Source organism: Macaca fascicularis, chromosome 17 (genome assembly GCF_037993035.2).
Source record: "Macaca fascicularis isolate 582-1 chromosome 17, T2T-MFA8v1.1".
Taxonomy (NCBI): Eukaryota; Metazoa; Chordata; class Mammalia; order Primates; family Cercopithecidae; genus Macaca; species Macaca fascicularis.
The window spans coordinates 9,925,981-9,947,235 of record NC_088391.1 but is presented as its reverse complement, the minus strand read 5'-3'; the positions used below and the strand labels follow the sequence as shown (position 1 = coordinate 9,947,235).

Genomic DNA, 21,255 nt, shown 5'->3' with positions numbered 1-21,255 from the left:
AGTCCTGATCAAGCCTTCAGATGAGATCACAGCCCTGGCTGACATCTGACTGCAACTTTGTGAGAGACCCTGAGCCAGAGCCCCCAGCCCAGCCACTCCTGAATTTCTGGTCCACAGAAACTGCAAGAGATGTAAATAAATTATTATTGCTGTTTTTAAGCCACTAAGTTTTAGGATGATTTGTTATGTAGTATTCGACAATAAATACAGTATCTCTAGTTTCTCTCCTGGGAAGAAATCTATTAGCTCCCACATACACAGTGTTCATTTTATGCCATATACCAGGCTAAGGGATTTGCATTCGTAATCTGGTTTAATCCTCACAACAGTAAGGCGGTAGTGCCTACGGGGTGAGTATCAGTCTTATTTCCATCTGACAGATGAGGGTGTTAGGACATAGAGAGGGGAAGGAGTTTGCTCAAGGTCAGGCAGCTATAAACTGACAGTGCCTGCATTTGAACTCAGTGCTGCCTGACCCCAAAAGCCCAAGCTTTTAAGCACAACAGGTCTTATGTTTTCTTGTAAATGCTCAACCTAGGGAATATTTGTTGATGTTATGTGCCACACACACTGCCAGAGCCTGGGATACGCACCTGCCCCATGGTGCTGAGGTTGGGCTCTGACAACATCATCGTAGCTGGTGGCTTCTCATTGAAGGCTTCAGGCCCCCTTCCTCATATCAGACCCTGCCTCCTTTCTGCAGATTCCAGGCTGCTGACTCCTTGGGTCTCCTTCCCCCACCGCTCCCTGCTGGCAGCAAAGAGACACAAGGTCTCAGATGTCCCCAAAGACACACCCACAGGCCCTGTCTGTGGGAAGAGTTTTCTTGATCACTGCCGGAGAACATGCTGGGAAAATGAAAATAAACAACAGTGGAGAAGTTGCAAAGGTCACAGAAGCCCATAATGTTTCTGGAGTCCTGGTCCTTCACACAACATTTGTTACAAACCTGCCTTGTGCCAGGCACTGTTCTGGGCAGGCGGGGCAGATCGGCCAAGAAAGCAGATAGTGGTCGCACCTTGAGGGAGTTTAAATGGAGAGAGAGGGTAGACAGTCAACGGTCAACTAAATTGCACAGTCTGCTCGGGGGAGAGTGCTGCAGAGGACAGGAGGGCGAGCAGAATGAAAGCGGCTGCGTGTGCTGGTGAGGCGGGACAGGCTGGGTATTGATCAAGGGGCTCACACAGAGGGCGAAGGGGTTGGCAGAGTGACTGACTGTCCCTGCTTGCCCAGGACTGAGGGGTTATGGGAGTTTTGGTGCTAAAACCTAGAAAATCCTGGGCCGAGACAAAGCAACCACCCTAGAAGCTGGTCAAGCAGATACTGGGGAAGATTGCTCAAGGAAACAGCTAGATCAGCCAGGGGTGATTTTGACCCTGGGGAACACTTGGCAATATCTGGAGACATTTTTGGTTGCAAACCTGGGTGAGGGTTGGGGGTGCTACTGGCATCTGGCGGGCAGAGGCCAGAGATGCTGCTAAACTTCCTACGGTACACACAGGACAGCCTTCTCCAGCGAAGAATTCATTATTTGACCCCAAATATCCAAGTTGACATATCTTGAGCTAGATTCTTGGTCTTTCATTCCTGATTCACTTCTGAAATTTCATTTGCCTTTTGCTTTCCCTTTCTTCTCGTGGGGGAGGAATATTTCTCTGGTCACACCTGAAGATAAAGGCCTTACTCCTCTCCCAATACGTCAGCACAGGGATGTGAAATGCAAACCCAGACAGCAGGGCCCTCCCTACTGGGTGCTGTCCCCATCTCCCTGTGCCTCCAGCCCAGTCATTGCCAGTTCATCTTTCCAGAGAAAATCCTGCAGGTGCCTTCAGTGTCTGACCACTCAGCAGCCCCTCCAATCTCTCCAGGAGGCTACAGGCACAAGCTGGATTCTCCCATGCAATAGGCCTATGTAGTCTGCATTGGATGGCAGCTCTTCAGCAGAAAGTTCTGGGATGGTCTACGGACTCCAGCTTAGGTGACCAGGCTCTGTGAAAGAGAGGGTATATTGTATTGACCCTTCGTGCCACACTGGGAATCGGAAGTCAAGATATTGTCCTAGTCTCTAGGACTAGAAAATAATTGAGGCCAAGACTTCCTGGCATCAGGCATTTGGAAATACTCCAGGATCCCATGACTGACACTTGACACCATTCCTTCTGCCTCTGACCAAGCCCCGTGCTGCTGGCAGACAAGGGAAGCTGACAGTTAAGATGTCCTAAGCCACTGGCAGCCTAAGTCCTTTGCCTCATGACCAATCTGTGAGGCAGAAGCTGGGTTTCGTAGAGCCCCAGTTTCCCTGGAATATTCTCAGATCAAGAGGGATTAGAATGTATTCAGTTTGCAGATTTTGTATTCTCTGAGGTCTTTATATACGTTCAGTGAGATATTTTAAACATTTGTCAATGAAACCCAAGTTTTTACCAAGCCTCTACTGTGGGCTGGGCATGAGTATCATTAATAGACTGGAGCGGCCCCTCCCATGCCCTGCTGCAGGATGCTCTGTCAGAGGCTTCTCCTCAGGCATATGAGGCTCAGGGATGCTCATCCCCGCCTGACCTACTCGGTGGCCGACTCGTCATCCCAGATCCTGATCTTGCTTTCCCTGCCTGAGCATGCAGTGCTTCCTGAGGTCCCCCTATTCTTCCCCATTTATGTGTCATCAGGGCTGAGCACAGCCCCTGGCACATAGTAGATGCTCAATAAATATAGGTTGGTTGATTGAGGTATAGAGACTCTCCTTAGCTCTATACCAAGAGCCAACCTGGATGGGCACAGGACGTAGCTCTTCACTGGGACCTAAGGGATGGAGGACTGTTGGATTCGATCTATTTTGTACAAATCTGGCTTCCCAGAATGTGAAACATGAGACTGGCTCCCTGGCTCACCACCCACCTGCCTCTTCCCATTGCCAGGCTGAGAATCACCACTGGTGACAAATGCTGGACAGCCTGGCTGACAAGTGGTCCTGCGTGAGCAAGGCACTGGCAGCTCTGAGTGCCAGGCTTTTGCTTCCTGTGCGTTTGAGGCTGCGCATTTGGAGAGGATCCACCACTTAACAGAGGGGAGCTGCTGGAGTGACAAGCAGCATCCTCACGCCAGGAGAGCTTCCTGCCCAGAACGTATGGTGCGTGTCCAAGGGCTCTCAAGGTACCCGAAGCCGTGCCAGTTTGCAATAATTAAGCAGTAAGACCCAAGTGAATGGGTTTGCTGTGGCTGCGTGACAGCCAGATGCCTGGGGTGTGAACTGAGGCCCAGCACGCGGCTCTCCGCCTCGCACTGAAAACTGTCTTGTTGAGACTATAAAATCGTCGGTGACGAATGGAAGGAGTGATCATGCTGGTGATTTGGTGCTAACGTGGCAGCTCACTCCAAGGACTTGCACACGTCGTCTCCTTCACCCTGGCAGCATCTCAGGAAGGCAGGAACTTGGCCTGACTTCTGCCTTCCACTGTCCAGATGGACACCCGCCACCTGGGGCCTGGGCCTAAGTCAAGTGCTTCTGCACAGGTGGACTTAATGTTCCTGATCCCCAGCCCAAAGCCCCATCTTTGCCCCATGCTTTTCAGGGCTCTGAGTACCAGGCCCTGGGTGAGTCCTTCCCAGACATCATCTATGTCAAGTCTCATAGCAGCTCTACTATGTAGGATTCTATTATCCCCATTCCACAGGTGACAAAACTGAGGCTCAGAAGTGTCAAATTATTTCCCCAGGCCACAGAGCCAGTCAGTGCCGAGGAGGGAGTGCAGCCCAGCTCTGCTGGTCTCCAAAGCTTGTGCTCTCAACTACCACAATTTCCTGCCTTTTTTAAACAAACAAAAGTGGGCGTTATAACTGGGTGTTGTATTTCCTGTGACAAAATACCCAAACTATAACTGGGTGGCTTAAAACAACAGAAATTTATTATCTCACAGTTCTGGGGCTGAAAGTCCCAAATCAAGGGATTTGCAGGGCTGTGCTCTTTGAGGGCTCTGGGGAAGAATCTGTTTGCTGCCCCTCTCTTGGCTGCTAGAGTTTCTGGCAATCCCTGGGGTTTCTTGGCTCGAGGCTGGGCAACCCCAACCCTCCATCTTCACAAGGCATTTTTGTGTGTGTGTCTTCACAAGGCCATCTTCTTATCAGGACACAAGTTACGCTGGAGTAAAAGCCCACCCTACTCCAGTATGACCATATTTTAATTTAACTCATTATATCTGCAATGACCCTATTTCCAAAGAAGGTCACATTCAGAGGTAGCGGGGATTAGGACTTCAACATATCCATTTTGGGAGGCACAGTGTACTCTCTAACAGATGTAGTAATAGTTTAAAATCAAGATGGAGCATAAAACAAAGGGGAAATAACTTTGACTTACAGCTGGATGGATGTCACACAACCCCTAAGGGAAAGGCATGAGAGGTGGTTTCTTCCCTGGACTTTGCAAACACAAGCGCCAGCCCAAGGCTCCCCAGGGCCCTCTAGGGGAGTCCTATCCAGAGCCAGGCCCTGGAAAGACTTCCTCAAGTGCCTCAAACCTCCCAGTTCTGCAACATCTGCTTGGCTTAAATTTGATGTATTGGCCATTAGCCGCCTCTCCAATGACCCCCTCCCCATGCCACCCCCTAAAAATAACCCAAAACAAAGCAGCAACCTTATGATGACCAGGATGGCTGTATAAGCGAGTTTGAAGAGAAGAAAGGGGTGACACACAGAGATTTCTCAGGAGCAGAAGGGAGGCAGAGACAGGGTGACTTGTTGGTGATACAAATTCATCTTATTAAGGAGTAATGAACGGTTTTGCTTGGCAATTAATCACCAAAGCCTTCTCCTTGGAGTAAGAAGAAATGGAAAATGCCAGAATAAAGGTGTGCTGGAGAGGCTGTGATGGCAGCTGTAGCAGAGGCTCTTGATGGGGGCTGCACACTGAAATCACGTCGGGGGGATTTTTAAAAGACCCATGTTCGGCTACGCCCCAGACCGATGACAGCAGAATTTCTGGGGTGGGACTCAGGTATCGGTACTTTTCTAAAGCTCCCTAGGTGATGCCAGTGTGAGGCCCGGGTTGAGAACCACTGAGCTAGAGGATCTCACCCAGCCCCTTGACCTTCTCCACCGCAAGGCAGGGATAGGCGGTAAGAGCAGCCCATCTGCCCATCACCCTGCCGAGCCTTCCATGTATTTCCTGCTCAGCTGGCATCAGCCAAGTGGGCACTTCTTTCTGGCGTCTTTCATTGCTTAGCCCTGTTTCCTCTGGTGTTGGTGTGAAATGAGAGATTCTGGAAACTTTGGTGAGGTCATTTTGAGTGTCTCTTCTATACAGAAAGACCCATACCAACTGTAAAAACAAATTGTTTTTTTGAGACAGGGTCTTGCTCTGTTGCCCAGGCTGGAGTGCAGTGGCACGATCATAGCTCACTGCAACCTCAACCTTCTAGGCTCAGGTGATCCCCCCATGTCAGCCTCCTGAGTAGGTGGGACTACAGGCTTGTGCCACCATGCCCAGCTAATTTTTTTTTTTTTTTTTGTAGACATGGAGTCTTGCTGTGTTGTAAGGCAGCTCTTGAACTCCTGAGCTCAAGTGATCGTCCTGCCTTGGCCTCCCAAAGTGTTGGGGTTGCAGGCATGAGCCACCACGTCCAGCCTAAAAATAGATTTTTATTGCGAATTGGTGCAGCAGCCTTTCCTGAGCCTTAAAGCATTCCAGTTCCCAGAGGGTAGGCGATCGGCATGATGTGAGACACAGTGAAGCCCATGTGTGGGTGAGTGTCTGTTTCATTCGTTACTTGGTAACATACACAGTTGAAAACTTGATGGTTTCTGTTCATATCAAAATGTCCTTGGGTCAAAACAAGAGTAAAGTGAGTGTGTCAGAATGTCTCTGGTAACAAAATGACTGTGTCAAATTGACGAGAATCCTCTTGAGAGAGGCCTAGGGGACAACTGGAGGCCTGAGTCGGAAACAGGCTCTCTGAGGCAGCTGCTGAAATCCATGGCCTTCTGCTGCTGCATAGACCAAGCTCATTCCCTGTGATCTACCTGTTCACGCTTGAGTCTCTACCCACCATGAGATAAACTGCACAGTGGATGCTGATCGGGAGGATGTTTTGAGAGCTGGGTCCATGCCAACAACCTCCAGAGTAAACTGAAGGCAGCCAGCTGGGTGGGCACAAGCCTTCGTAAACCAGATCAGCTGTGGCTGCAACAGAGCCTCTAGGGGTCATGAGCAGCCTCATTCATACCAAGGAAAACCTCGGGCCACATGTGGGCAGAGGTTCTCCCCAGACGCCCAGCAACCCATGTAATGACACATACTTTTTGTCATTTGTAACTTTGCTTTATTTTCCTGAAATAGATTTTTAAAAAAATTCTTATATTACTCTAACATTAATATAAAGAAAAACTAAAGGGAAAGTAATTGATAATAATATATTCCACTTAAAAAAATATAAATGCTTAGGCATGTCTAACCAGACAGCCTAACAAGGGGCTCAGAAGCTTGGACATGCCTGTAAAGTCGCTATGAGCGGGACCACAAATGCAGACTGAACTTTTCCAATCCCAAGTCGGATGCCGTGAGCGGAGCCGCTGTTGACATGTATTTCTGAAATTGTGAACAGCTCTTGGGAGGGTTCTGAAATAAACTTGGTAGTTGCACTTCTGAAAATTTCAGTTTATATTTAAACAGTTCAAAAATGCTTCATGTTTTTATGTAAAATGCAGTTTGTTTCTAAGCTTAGATGATTGTAAACATCAATATCCAGGGACTCGAGAAAACTCTTCATCGTGTGGATGATCCCTCACATTTCAGGATGCCTAGTGTCCCTGGTGACATTCCTGCAAGCGTTATGGCTTCTAGAAATGTTCCCTTCCCCAAATGGTAGTTCTCTCCCCGCTGAGAATCAACTTACATGGATAGTGAGTCTCTGCTTCCTACACCTCAGTCTGGCGAAGGGCTTGGTGCTCGACCTTCATTTCACCGTCTTTCCTTCTTCCTCGTCTTCATTTTCGCAGAGGGCACCAGCAGCTCTCTGGCTTTCTTGGGGGTGGTCAGCTCTTCACTCGTGGTGGTCTCCTCACTTCCCTTCCCTGCTGCAGTGGAGAAGGCTACTTTCCCTTCCAATGACCACTGATTTTTATTTGATTACCAGAAGATAGCAGACCTTGTCTTGAAAATCTTGGAGCAGTTCCCCAATGCTGGGCTAGACAACTTGTGAGTGGCACTCCCAGATGTCACAACCAACAATCTCCTGAACACCTTCTCCTTCCAGCTCAGCAATTACTATTAGTTCTACTATCCTTAGGTCTAGCAGTGTAGAAGTGTTCTTCCCCTAATTTCTCTGAGATAGACTAAATAATGGGCATGAAATTTCTGGGTGTATTCGTATGACCTGGAAAGTGTGCATGAATTTCAGATTCTCAGGGCTTGGCCCCAGAGATGTGAATCCAGTGAGTGTAGGAGCCTGCATTTTTAACAAGCAGCTCCAGCCTGCAGTTTATGAGACACTCTCTGGTTCTGGGGATGGGTGTGGAGGCGATAAGGGTCTTCATCAAAATAGACTGGGAGGGGCCCACTCTGGTAATTAGGGACTCCAAAGTGGGTATCCACTTAGGGTCTTGCACCTTGTCTGGGACACTAATGCACATGTACATGGCGTGGGGGGTGGTGGAGGCCTGTGGCACAGACTTCTATGCATTCTCCCCTCCTTTTAGAACTTACCTCAGTTTTTTGCTGGGCACAACACAGTCCACCTGGATTAAAGACTACATTGTCCAGACTCCCTTTCAGCTAGGCATGGCCATGTGACAGAATTGTGGCCAATAGAATGTAAGCAGAACTGGTGGCTACAACTTCCAGGAAGTGGAAATTCAAGAAGAGGGGCTGTGCCCTTTTGTTTCCTTTCTCTTTCCTGCTTGCAGGAATAGGGCGTAGACACCCTAGGAGACCTCGGGAACAGAAGACACAGCAGAGCTGCTGAAGGGGAGCAGCCTGGGTCCCTGGCTCTGTGGTCTCCATAACTGCCTGGGATGGACTGACCAACTCCAGCCTGTGAGGGAATATTAGAGAGACACAGACTTCCATCTTGTTTAAGCCGCTGCTATTTTGTTTTGATTTTTTCAGTGACTCATAGTTGAAGCCAGAGTTTCCTAATACAGAGTCTCAGTTGAAAATGAACTAGTGCTAGTCCGAGGATTTAGCTGTCAGGAGAGCTGCCCAAAGGATCTGAAGTTCCTTCTGGGCAGCTGCTTCCCTTAAAGGAAGAACACAGTCTCTCCCCAGCCTGCATCCCAAAGGAAGAGTGTCTGTGGCCATCAGTTCCCTGGCCACATTTCTCCTCTGTCCCTGCCTCTCCCACGGTTCACACACCCTAAGGCTGAGTCTGGGGTCGGGTGGCTGGGGGTGATGGTGGAGATATAGGTAAGCAGACCAGGCAGAAGAAAGGGGAGGACTGTCAGGTGCTTCTGGCATCGGCTCAGGATCTGGAGACTTTGATGCGTCAGTGGGGCCCAAGCTTCCTGTGCTAATGGGGTGCCCTTCCCAGATCCAAGGAGGGCCCCAGTGCCCCTGACACTCGCTTGGAGTAGCCTCAGGACAGCAGCCACTGCCTGCCGGGAGCGCACAGCCTCAGGAGCAGCAGCAACAGCAGGAGCACAGGAGCGGGAGGAGTCCCAGCGGGCAGCTTGGAGTGCTCCTGAGGGCACCTCACACATCCTTAGAGACCCTGAGAAGTAAGCCAGGGAGGCCGTTCCAGGCCCTGCAAAACATCAGATGGAGCCGGGGCAGGAGGGACACCCAACCTCAGAGACGTGGCCTGGGGAATGCAGGCCCCTTGAGAAGCCTTGCCGGGTCCGTGTACAAGCCAGTCTGCCAGGCCACATGTGGACGCCCCCTGCGGAGGATGCGCCCCCACGCAAGCTCTGCTCCAGCCACCTTGCCGCGTCCACTGCACACTTCCTGGGCCGCTGTCTGGTCTGAAGGATGTGTCTGTTTATAAGAGGCTCTGCTTGCCCTGGAGGTTCAGAGCATCCTTTTCCTTTTCCCTCTGCGTGTGTGCACACCTCCAGCAGAAGCAGAGAAAAGGGCTTAATGACTCATGGAGACACATGCTTGGCAGCTTCTTCTGTTTCCTTTCATGTGCTGAACAAGACACCCATGGGAAATGGCCCCATGGTTTTTGAATGGAGGCCCTATAAAATCCCAACATCTGATATTCCTGATCTAGGGACTTGCAAGAATCCTGAAGCTGAATTCCAGAGCAGGTTTCAAAGGAAGCCTGCAGGAAGAGGCAACTGTGATGGGGCTCGGCAAGCAGGCTGGACTGGTAGCACTTTTGTGGCTCTCTGTCAAGGGTGGTGGGGTTGGATGATGCCCTCTGGGACAGAGTTGAGGGTTGGAGCATTCTCTGAATATTTCAGGAAATCACCGACTGGGACCTCATGGCTCTTTGGCTGCGTGTTTTCTTTCAGCTTAACCTGTGTCTGGGCTGATGGAAAACTCGTGGACTCCCCAGCAGAACACTCAGCTGGGGTTTCAGACCACACGCAGCTGTTTTCATGGTTAGAAAAAAGGGATCTGGGGCTGGGTATTGGTAGCTCATGCTTGTAATCTCAGCGCTTTGGGAGGCTGAGGCAGGAGGATCACTTGAGGCTGGAAGTTCAAGATCAGCCTGGGCAACATAGTGAGACCGTGTCTCTATAAAAAATTTTTAAAGATTAGCAGGGCATGGTAGTGTGCACCTGTAGTCCTAGCTACTTGGGAGACTGAGGCAGGAGGATTGCTTGAGCCCAGGAGGTTGAGGCTGCTGTGAGCTATGATTGAGCCACTGCACTCCAGCCTGGGTGACAGAGCAACACCCTGTCTCTAAAAAAAGAAAAAACAAATGCATAGCTGGTACCATCGTCCTGAACCTTTCCCATCATATGTAGAGATCTCCTGGCAGCCCCTCGTGAGAGCTGCTCTTTCTTCTCTCAGAACTGTCTTTTCTGGACTAAACTGTCCGGGAGCTGCCTCCAGGTTGCCTGGGATACCAAATGGCTTAATAACCCTGATGAGGCTGAGAAAGTATAAAACGATGATCAAAAGGAGCATCTGCCCTCGAGATGTCCTCTGAGCTTGGCAGAAGATTTCATGTTTGAGCAAATGAATCATCCGACCTGCGAGCCACCCTCTAAAAGCTAGAGTGTGGAAGAAATCAGGCCAGGTCGGAGAAATCAGACTGTGGGCAAATGGGGATGCTAATAAAAAGAGGAAACGTGACATTCCACTGTAACTGTGCTCTTATTCATAAATCCAAGTGTCTCCAGAACCGTCAGGTATTTGGGACACACTGACCCCTCCTTTCCCTTCCCCCCACACATGTTTGGTAATTTATCTACACACCTGACTATGCAGACCAAAGGAAAAGGCCATCTCGGTCTAGCAATGACAAGGTGCACAGCATCTTACTCGGGCAAAACAGCTTCCCTCTCTGGTTCTCAGTCTCTTCAGGTGAAAATGAGGGGATCTGACTGGCTGTTCTGTGGATTTCCTTTCAGTTCTCAATGCTTTATGACTCCAAGATTTTTTTCAGATCAATTTCTTGAGACAATCAAATATTGACTAAGGCAGGTGCAATGATAAGCACTGGAGATAACACGGTGAATACGATGGTATCCCAGCTTCAGAGCCCAGCGGGAAACACAGGTGCAGAAGTCGATTCTTAGAACCCAGTGAGGCGAAGGAGACCAGAGTGACATGCAAGTTGCTTATGGGCGCACAGAAGAGGGTGTTCTGCTGAGTGTTCAGGGCAGGGCGTGGGTGCCGCGTCTGCAGGGTGGGTAGCAGGCTAGGAAGCCTACAGGTGGTCATGAGCTCCGACAGGAGAAGGGAAGTGGGGGTCTGCACATTGTTCATTATGAAGGAGGAACGAGGACATTTCAGGACCTGAGGCTGAGTGGTGAGGGACCTTGTGGCATGATCAGATTTGTATTCTCAGGTCATCATGTGGGCAGCGTGGAGGCTGTTTTGGAGAAAGCAAGACGGAGAGCTTGGAGACCAGATAGCAAATTGTTACTGTAATCCGTGTGGAAGCAAGTAACAGCCTGTGCTAAGGAGGTGATGTGGAAGGAGGTGTGGGAGGAGGATGCAGCTGTGGGAGGAGGTGGGGTCCACAGGGCTTCTGTGGTTGATGGGATCTGGTGAGCAGGTGAAGTGCAGGAGTCAGGGTGAGGCCTGGAGTTTAGGTGACCAGCTGGACAGCGTAGCCATTGGCCTGGAGAAGGAAGAGAGAGGAAGAGCAGGTTCCGGTATTGGGGTGGGTGGCTTGCCTGTGCATATGGGGTCTGCTGTGATGAGGGTGACTGGAGGGTGCCCAGGTAAATGGATGTGTCCAACAGAGAGCTCAGGACATGGGCCTGTGCACTGGGAAACCCAGGGGACCAAGACACAGACTTGGGTGTCGGCAGCACACAGTAGGCTGCCTAGCGATGAAACTGCCTGAGGAGAGTGTGTGGAGGAAGAGGAAGGCATCCCCAGGCTGGGTCCTCAGAGATGTCAAGGTTTGGAGATAAACACTGGAGGCGACAGATATCCTAAACACCCCGACACGATCGTCACACAGTCTAGGCATGCATCAGAACAGCACACGTACCCCATAAATACGTGCACTTACTGTGTGGCAATAAAAAAGATCGGGGAGCACACTGAGTGAGAATAGTTAACGAAGGAGACCAAGAAGGTTCAGTCTAGAGGAGGATGAGGATCCAGGCATGACATGAAACCCAAGGGCCAGAGTTGAGAGGGAGAGTGGCCGGACATCAAGTAGCACTGACAAGATTTGGCAGAAGCAGTGGAATTGAGCGACGGACCAAGACCGTTCACCACCTCAGAGGGTGGAAGAGGTTCTCTGAGAGGAAAAAAGAGAAGAGAGAGTGCCCGTGTGCCCCCACTTTTTTTAATAGTTAGCAACAGTGTATTGTACATTGTATTTATTTATTTTTTCTTTTCTTTTCTTTTAAATTCTGGGATACATGTGCAGAACGTGCAGGTTTGTTACATAGGTATACATGTGCCATGGTGGTTTGCTGCACCTGTCAACTCATCATCTAGGTTTTAAGTCCCGCATGCATTAGGTATTTGTCCTAATGCTCTCCCTCCCCTTGCCCCCCAACCCCTGACAGGCCCCAGTGTGTGATGTTCACCTCCCTGTGTCCATGTGTTCTCATTGTTCAACTCCCACTTCTGAGTGAGAACATGCCGTGTTTGGTTTTCTCTTCCTGTGCTAGTTTGCTGAGAATGATGACTTCCAGCTTCATCCATGTCCCTGCAAAGGACATTATCTCATTCTTTTTTATGGTTGCATACTATTCCATATGTGCCACATTTTCTTTATCCAGTCTATCATTGATGGGCATTTGGGTGGGTTCCAAGTCTTTGCTATTGTAAATAGTGCTGCAATAAACATACATGTGCGTGTGTCTTTATAGTAGAGTGATTTATAATCCTTTGGGTATATACCCAGTAATGGGCTTGCCATCAGAGTGAACAGGCAAACTACAGAATGGGAGAAAATTTGTGTAATCTACCCATCTGACAAAGGTCTGGTATCCAGAATCTACAAGGAACTTAAACACATTTACCAGAAAAAAACAAACAATCCCATCAAAAAGTGGGCAAAGGCTATGAACAGGCACTTCTCAAAAGAAGACATTTATGCAGCCAATAAATCTATGGAAAAAAAGCTCATCATCACTGGTCATTAGAGAAATGCAAATCAAAACCACAATGAGATACCATCTCGCTCCAGTCTGAATGGCAATTATGAAAAAGTCAGGAAACAATGGATGCTGGCAAGGCTCTGGAGAAATAGGAACGCTTTTACACTGTTGGTGGGAGTGTAAATTTGTTCAACCATTGTGGAAGACAGTGTCGTGATTCCTCAAGGATCTAGAGCCCATGCTCCTTTGAATAACATGAGCAGACCTGCGGGAGTGTGGGCCATCAGCCGCGGGCTCATCTGCTCAGCCCATGCACTTCCGCCCTCGCCTGCCACTGTCCTGCGGTCCTGTGAGCTCCCCTGCTTCTAGGAAACTGTGTTTGGGAATGTCGCAGATTTCCTCCAGTAGGAAGATGCCACACTTGGCCTCTCCTGACCCTGAAGTTCTCAAGTCACTCCTAGAGCACCAAGATTCAAGCTGGTTGTGCTTGGGACAGAGGTCAGGGTGAGCCCAGGCCAACGGACCCCAAGTCTCACCTCCGTCCAGTGCTCCCCCCACATTCACACAGACTTCATTTTGAAAAACTCTAAGCCTACAGAAAAGGTGAAAGAATGGCACAATGAATATATCCATTGTCTGGATTCATGAATTAACATTTTGCCACATTTGTTCTCCCTCTCCCTCTCCGCTCTTTCTACCCTTCCTCCTCTCTCCTCAGAAATATCCCAGGAGGTTCACAGTGATGCCTCACCCTGTTATCGGTAATGCTAACTTTGATAGCAAGTAATGGCAGCTCAATCTTCCATGGGAATGACATCTTTTGCATTTGTAATGGATGAGAAATGTGTGGAGTGTTCCTTTAAGGTGACATGAATCTCCTGCTCCCCAGCACCCTTCAGCAATGCTTTTTGCATCTGATGATCCTGTCTGAGTCATTTATGATGTTGGTGGCTGCAAAATTCAATCTCTTTGCTTTGTTTTGGGCACCACTGTAGATTTGTGGATTTATTTTTTTATTTTATTTTATTTTATTTTGTTTTATTTGTGAGATGAAGTCTTGCTCTGTCGCCCAGGCTGGAGTGCAGTGGTGCGATCTCGGCTCACTGCAACCTCTGCCTCCCAGGTTCAAGCAATTCTCCTGCCTCAGCCTCCTGAGTAGCTGGGATTACAGGCACCTGCCACCACGCCCAGCTAATTTTTGTATTTTTAGTAGAGACGGGGTTTCACCACGTTGGCCAGGCTGATTTGTGGATGTTTGTAAAGTTCAATGTGGTATCATCTATTAACCATCATTACTGGTTTTAGTGGTCGTATTGTCTTGAGTTTGGTCAGCAGCAGCCCCTCTAGCTGGTTCTGATGAACTTCTGATGAGTCTCCCTCCATCTGAGCACTTCTCTACTCCCTGGAACAGCAGAATGCTCTATGCCCAGCCATTAGTTTTCTTGTCCCTAGCCTGGAATTGGCCATTTCTCTAAAGAGCCCTGACGTTATTTAGTGGGGAATGGTATTTAGAAAACAAAACATGTGTGTTAGTGTGTTTACTGCTATTGGGATGTCGCTGCTTCTAGGACCTTCAGTACTTTTTAAAAAATAATTATTATAACAGCTGAAGCTTATTGCTCAGCTCCATGCTAAGCTGTCACCATGCAGCATTTTATTTCAGCCTCACACCAACCCCGTGAGGTAGGTGCTGTTGTTATGCTCATTCCACATTTGAGCAAACCAAGTTTAAAGAGTGCAGGAGACTCCTGGAATCAGGATCCAAGTCCAAATCCAGAATCCACTCTTCCAACCACAGCCTCCATTTGAGGGCCTGTGATCTGCCTGTCATGGTGCAAACATTCATCACTAATCTTACAATAATGCTGTCAAGACAGATGCTCCCATTATACAGATGGGGAAGCCTGAGACTCACAGAGAGCACGTGCTCTGCCTGAGGTCATCAGCTGGCAGAGCCAGAGCCAGATCGTGGATTCCAGCCAGGGTCTCTGCTTCCCCTCCCCACCCACAGTCCTCACGTTGTGTCCCACTTGGGCTCTGGGACCGGAATGTGTGGAGGAAAGGTGTCTGAGACAGCACCCAAGGCACTCTTGGGCTCTGTCCCTGCCTTGCCAGCTTCTCGCCATCTCCAGGAACCATGGATGAGCTGAGATGAGAGAAAAGGCCAGGAGCAGCCGGCGAGGACACACAGCCATGCTTGTGGACGGGGCTCTGGCTTCTCTGTGTGCTGGTGGCAGTGGTGGAGTTCCTCAGCTGAGATGGGCAGACTTGGGAGCAGACATCAGCCACCGCCCTGTGTGTGGCTGCTCTGTAGGCCTGGGGTGCCCAGATCGGAGTGGAGAGGACAGGCTTGCTGTGGATCGTGAGGTTGGAGCACAGGGCACCAGAGTCAACAGACATGGATTTTAGTCTCATCTCTATCACCTGTTATCTGTGAGCGCTCAGGTGAGTTTTTCATGAAAACCTCCAAGCCTCAGTTATCTCATCTGAAAAATGGGGATAACAGTATTTACTTACCCCCAGGGTCGCTGGGAGGATAAGATAACATGCATGGAGTGGAGGGCCTGATCCACTGTAAGTGTATGAATTAACGTCATCTGGCATCACTGCCACTTCGTTAAGGCTGGAGGCACCAGATGGGAGCGCCAGGGAGAAGATGCCTTGCCACACAGCTGGCTGGCGCCAGGCTCACCCTCTCCCGAATCCAGTGGGTCTCTCTATGACTGAGCCAGTGGCTTTTTAAAAAATTAATTACTTTTAAATTAAGTTCATGAAACAGTTTCAAAGCTGCCTCCAGTCCTCGTGTAACTCATGTCACAGGGGGAGAGACGGTGAGTTGAGGGTGGGGACGGGGCTCAGGGTGGGAATGGAGAAGGGGACAGGGAAGGAAGGAAGGTCGCTGGCCTCTGGGGTGGACAGCAGGAGGCCTGGGTACCTGCCTGGAGTGCTTCCTCCAGCTGCCCACTAGCATCTGCACTTGGAGGTCAGCCCTGGATGGAAAGAACTCTTGGACTTCCCACAAACCGGTGTCTGCCCATCTTCCTTGTCTCAGTAAATGGCCATCCAGGCATCTGCTTATTTAGGCCCCAAACCTCACAGGCATCCATCACCCCTTCATCCTTCGTTCCCTACAACCAGAATCAGTTGGCAGGTATGGGCTGGCTTCTCTTCCAAGATCATTCTTACATATGTTGTCTTCTTGTTCCCGCTGACGCAGATGTTAGGCAGAAGAAGGCCATGCACCAGCAGGATGGCTGAGGCCAGGTGGAGAGCAGGCTGGGGCCAGCTCAGGCAGATGACGCCCTCAGTCACCCCAGCCACCCTGGGGGTCCAGCACAGTCCCCCACTGCCCCGTCCCCCAAGGTTAGAGCCACCATGGGAGTGGGAGGGAGGAGAGCGAGGACGTGAGAACCCAGGTGAGAGTGCAGCCGTGCGGGGCGTCTGTCTCCCCCTTGGGCTGGAAGCGGCCCTTTCCCAAGGTTGTCCCGGGAGTGGAGTTGAAATCTCTGTCTATGGGGGCTTGAGCTGTGGAGGGCATTTTCTCTCACACTGCCCCTGGGGGCAGGCCACATCCCCTCTTGCCTGGATCACTGATGTCCAGTGGCCCATGGGTTTGGTTTCCTCGCTGCCCCTCTGTGGCCCATTCTACAGCCAGCAGCCAGCGTGACCTCCTGAAAACACACATTGGGTCACAGTCCTCACCAGCTTCCAGCCTTTTCCCACCTGAGACTGAAGCTGGGCCCTTGGCTGGCAGGAGCTGCACCGATGGTTGGAGAGCTCTCCTTGCTGAGGGGCATTCAACATCAATGCAGATTTAGCTCCACACGACTCCCCCAGGCTGGTCGCCTGCCAGGCACCACCCACACCAGCGCTGCCTCCCCAGGTCAGCTTTTTCCACGTTGCCCCGTTTTGACTGCATTTCTCACCCAATGGATTTATCTTCCTCCTTTAGTCACTCACTTGCGTGTAGTCAACTTGCTGCTTCTCTCCTCCTAGGGTTCAAATTCATCAGAGTGAGGGCTTGGTCTTATTCCCCGCTGGTCCTGGCATATAGTAGGTGCTCAATTAAACATCTGTTAGGAAGTGGAGTTGCTGGCAGGGAACATGCTGCCCAGGACCTTTCTTTTTGCAGAGGACTGAATAAGCTCATAAGAGGTGGCTTTGTGCCTTTCTCAGGAGCTGCTCTAAGGCTTCGTAACCCTCTACATTAGGACATTCTTTCTGCTCTGTCGGGCTCATATTTGTTTTCACCGCATCATGGTTTTACAGCCAAAGCAGCACAGCATAGCAGTTAAGGCGAGGGCAGGGGTTTGGCTAGAGCGGGGGTTTGGATAACAGTTAACCTGGCTCTGGGTTTAGAGCCAGGTTCTGCAACTTGCTAGCTTTGCAAAGCTCCGAAAGTTACTTCACCTCTTAAAGCCTCTGTCTTCTTGGCTGTAAAGTGGGGTGTCTTACAGAGTTGTGACAATTCAATAAAGTGATTAAAAACAAAGTCATTAGCACGGTGCATGGCAGCCAGAAGGGGCACAGACTATTCCCCACTATTATGACATCTGAAGATGGTGGCGGAGGGCGCAGTGCCTGGCTTCCTGGGGATCAGTGGACGTCTTTATGGCCACTGCTTTAAATCCTCTGTGGGTGACCTTTCCCCTGTTGCTCGTCTCTGCTCACATGGATGAAGCTGAGGCCCCCAGATGAACCCTGGAAGCCACAGAGCTGGCAGGTCCTAGGGCCCCTGCCTCTTGCCCCTGCTGACGGAAGGAGTCGCTCACTGAACGAGCTGCCCTGTCGGGCAGGAGTGCTGTCCTTCGGGAGGCCGTGTGTCCCTGGTTATGGCGCAGTCACTGTCCAGTGGCCTGTCACCAGGCAGGACAAAGCTAGCCTGTTTTGGTCATTAGCTGTTGCTCTTTCAAAATAAAGAGAAGCCACAATTGAGTCTTTACCGAAGCTATTTTTAGATTTCTGGCTTCATAGCAACCCTGGAATTTCCTATTTTCTCCTACTCTTCCTTTTATTTTGTTTTATTTTTTTAAAAGAGGACAAGTCAACCTAGAACATTGAATAAATAACCCATCAGAGGCAGCACAGAACGATCCGAGGCCACAAAACACATCACTTGTGCCTGGGTGATCTAAGGAGGTAAATGAACCAACCTCTTTGGTTACAAGAACCCCAGCTGTCCAGAGACACCTGCCGGACACAGACTCCACTATGGGGCTCCCAGCCCTGGCCCGGTGGCTGGAGGGGGCATCAGGACAGGGCCAGCGCCTCCTGGGTTGGCACTGGAGGCATGTTTCCAGCAGGCGTGTTTCCAGCGGTTGCTTGCTTTTAGTCCTGGGTCTTATCAACAGGGCGGAGTGAAAGGGAGCTTCTAGGCCAGGGCTCTCAAAGGGACATGCCCGTGTGGCCCTGCGGCAGGGGCGTCCCAGGCCGGCAGCACAGGCAGCCCTCACTGAGCCCTGTCTTCTCCCTCAGAAGGAGGGGCAGCCCCAGAACCACAGGGAGATGCACCTCTACCAGGACCCATGGGCTCCCTCCTGGCAAGGGCCGATAAAGTGATACAATGAAAAGAAGGAAAACCCTCGGCTCAGGCAGCCAGCAGAGGCTGGGCCCTCAGGGTCACGAAGGACACGTGCATGGGAAGGCCCAACAGCAAAACCGCCTGCCCGCAGCGCTGTGGTCTGCCCCGGTGGACAGTCACGCATAAGCCGTCCTGCCTTAGGTGGCCAAGGAAGGGAAGAAGTGGAATCATGGAAAACATCCTCCCGGTGGACAGCGCGCCAAATGGCTGGTCCTCCAGGACAGGAGAGAAGAGAGCTAAACCAAGAACCCCAGCGCGCTGGCTCTGGGGAAAGAGGGTGGGTGGAGTCCCTCCAGGGGACCTAGGAGGAGTGCACCCCTGGAACCTTCCCCCAGCACGGCCCACCCGGTGCGGGAACAGCAGTGCCACCAACTCTCCGGGCTCTCGGTCCTGCCTCCGGGTCCCCGTCGCTATGGCCTGGACCTCTGCCCCCCCCCCCCACCCAACACTGAGCCCCTTAAGAGCAGGGACGGGTCCACTCATTTCTGCCGTCCTCACCCCGGTCCCACGTGCAAACCTCAGCGAGTGCCCCCCAAGTACTGAATAATGAATAAACGCATGTGCACCGAGGACGTGGGAGGCGGTGGTTTCTCCACCAGCCCTTCCTGGCCCTTTCTGCAGAGGCAAAGGCTGAGAGGAGCTTCCTTGCCAGTTCTGGGGGCGGGTCCCTGTTCAGACGCGCTTCATCCCAGCACACAGCGGCCCGGGCGAGGCTCTCTCTTAAACAGGGAGAAGCCGCCCCCTGCTGGCCGCCGCCGATAGCGCCACACACGGCAAGCGGGAGCCCTCGCAAAGGAGCCGGCAGCCAGCTTTTCACAGACGCAGAGTGGATTGGTGCTCACAAGGAGCTGGCTGTGTAGGAAGAATACGTTCAAGAGAGCTATTGTACAACAAGGTAACTAGAGTTAATAACAAGATATTATATCCTTAAAAGTTGCTAAGAGAGTAGGTTTTAAGTCTTCTCACTGCAAAAATGGTATGTGAGATAATGCATAATTAGCTCGATATAGTCATTCCACAGTGTACACATATTTCAAAACATTACATTGTACACGATAAATATACACAATTTTTATTTGTCAATTAAAAATAAATGTAAAAATACAGTTTTAAAAAGCTGAGATTTTCCTCCCCTTCTGTTTTACTTATTTCTTTCCTATACCCACACTCCTGCCATTTCCATTTATTAACCCTGTGAATACTAGGTGAAAGTTAGCAATGTGTGTTGGATATAATATCATCTCAGAAGACAAGGAAAAGGTGAACAACTATAGGAAAGGAAATAAAAAATAATCATTAAACTCTCAAAACTTAAACTCACCACCAGGGTTATGAATTTTTAGAACTGATCATCTGCTTTCATGTAACAGAGAAACTCATATTCTTTGAGAAGGAGCTATTTCTTCTCTAACACAAAAGGGAAAGTGTTTATTAATAACCAACATTTGACAAGAGGTCACGGCGTATGCATTCCTGTTTGTGGGTGAGTTTGGTAAACAACTAGACTTTTTAATTTAATTTTATTTTATTTTTGAGACAGGGTCTCGCTCTGTCTCGCCAAGCTGGAGTGCAGTGGCACAATCTGGGCTCACTGAAGCCTCCACAGACTCCGTCTCCTGGATTCAAGCCGTTCTCCTGCCTCAGCCTCCCGAGTAGCTGGGATTACAGGCGCCTGCTACCATGCTGGCTGGCTAATTTTTGTATTTCTTGGTAGAGACGAGGTTTCACCATGTTGGTCAGGTTGGTCTCAAACTCCTGACCTCAGGTGATCACCCGCCTCAGCCTCCCAGAGTGCTGGGATTACAGGTGTGAGCCACCACGCCTGGCCAACATCTTGTCTTTTGACAACAGCCTCTTTCAAGGTTTGGGTCCATGTGCCTAGCATGGCCACAAGGGCTGCAAGGTCTTGGAGAACATGGGATAATTTCTTGATTTCAGAATTCACATCCAGGTTTTCAATATCTTCATTTTGTTGAGATCATGTTAAATAACTTCCATTACAAAAGGTGCTCAGAACCTGTGCCGAGCTAGTGTGAGTAAAGACACAGCTTGTCCCTGCAAAGTTGCGTCTGCAAACAGAGCAACCTGAGCTTTGAAGGTGTCCTGGAAGTCCACGGAGAGAGCTCCTTTCCCATCACCCAGCTCAGTATGAGCTGTGCATCACAGTGAAAAGAGCGTGGGGTTTGGAGTCACACAGGCTTCTGTCCAAATCGTGGCTTTGCTGTTTGCTAGCTGGGACCCAGGCCACTTCTTTAGCTTCTCTGAGCCTAATTCCTCTTCTGTAAAATTGAGGTACAATGCAGAACATCAGGTGGTGGTGACCATCAGGTGTGGTATTTATTTGTTTTATTTATTTGAGACAGAGTCTCACTGTCACCCAGACTGGAGTGCGGTGGCGCCATCTCGGCTCACTGCAACCTCCACCTCCCGGATTGATTCAAGCGATTCTCCTGCCTCAGCCTTTTGAGCAGCTGGGAATACAGCTGCGCACCACCATGCCCGGCTAACTTTTTGTATTTTTTAGTAGAGACGGGTTTCACTGTGTTGCTCGGGCTGCTCTCAAACTTCTGAGCTCAGGCAATCCGCCCGCCTCGGCCTCCCAAAGTGCTGGGAATATAGGCGTGAGCCACCACATCGAGCCCAGGTGTGGCATTTCTAAAGGTGGAGGTCACCTCCGTAAATGATGTCCAATGATTATCAATGGTGTTGAGAGAAGGAATGAGTTGGATCTTCCATTGGGCTTGGCATTTTGCTGCCATAAATGGAATCCCAACCTGCAGCAGCATCTGACATTCAGAGGTGGCTGAATGCTGAAGGCACTTTGGGGCTCCCAAACCATGTTGGTGCCAGGGAGCGGGAGGAGGGAGGGGCCCCCTCCCTCAGCTTCAGGGGGATCTACACAGGAAGTAGCCCAATGGAGTAGTGGTTGGAAAGAGTCTTCATTTGGAGTAAGTCTAGGTTTGACTTCTATCTCAGCCACTTACTAATGATGTGACCTCGCT

At 50.2% G+C, this 21,255-nt stretch overlaps 1 protein-coding gene across 3 annotated transcripts in view; it reads left to right on the top strand.

Moving 5' to 3' along the window:
- KATNAL1 (katanin catalytic subunit A1 like 1) overlaps nucleotides 1-21,255 on the top strand; it is a 244,990-nt gene that overhangs the window by 151,435 nt on the left and 72,300 nt on the right. For 2 of the 3 annotated variants that reach the window (XR_012426789.1, XR_010582530.1), the window contains exon 10: nucleotides 5,508-5,738. Coding sequence is in view for 1 of the 3 variants with exons in the window: in XM_065533128.2 (XP_065389200.1) it covers nucleotides 5,508-5,551 (44 nt within the window). In the remaining 2 variants the exon portion in view is untranslated. Of the gene's footprint in view, nucleotides 1-5,507; nucleotides 19,375-21,255 lie in introns of those variants that run through there. The other variant, XM_065533128.2, reaches the window with a different exon arrangement.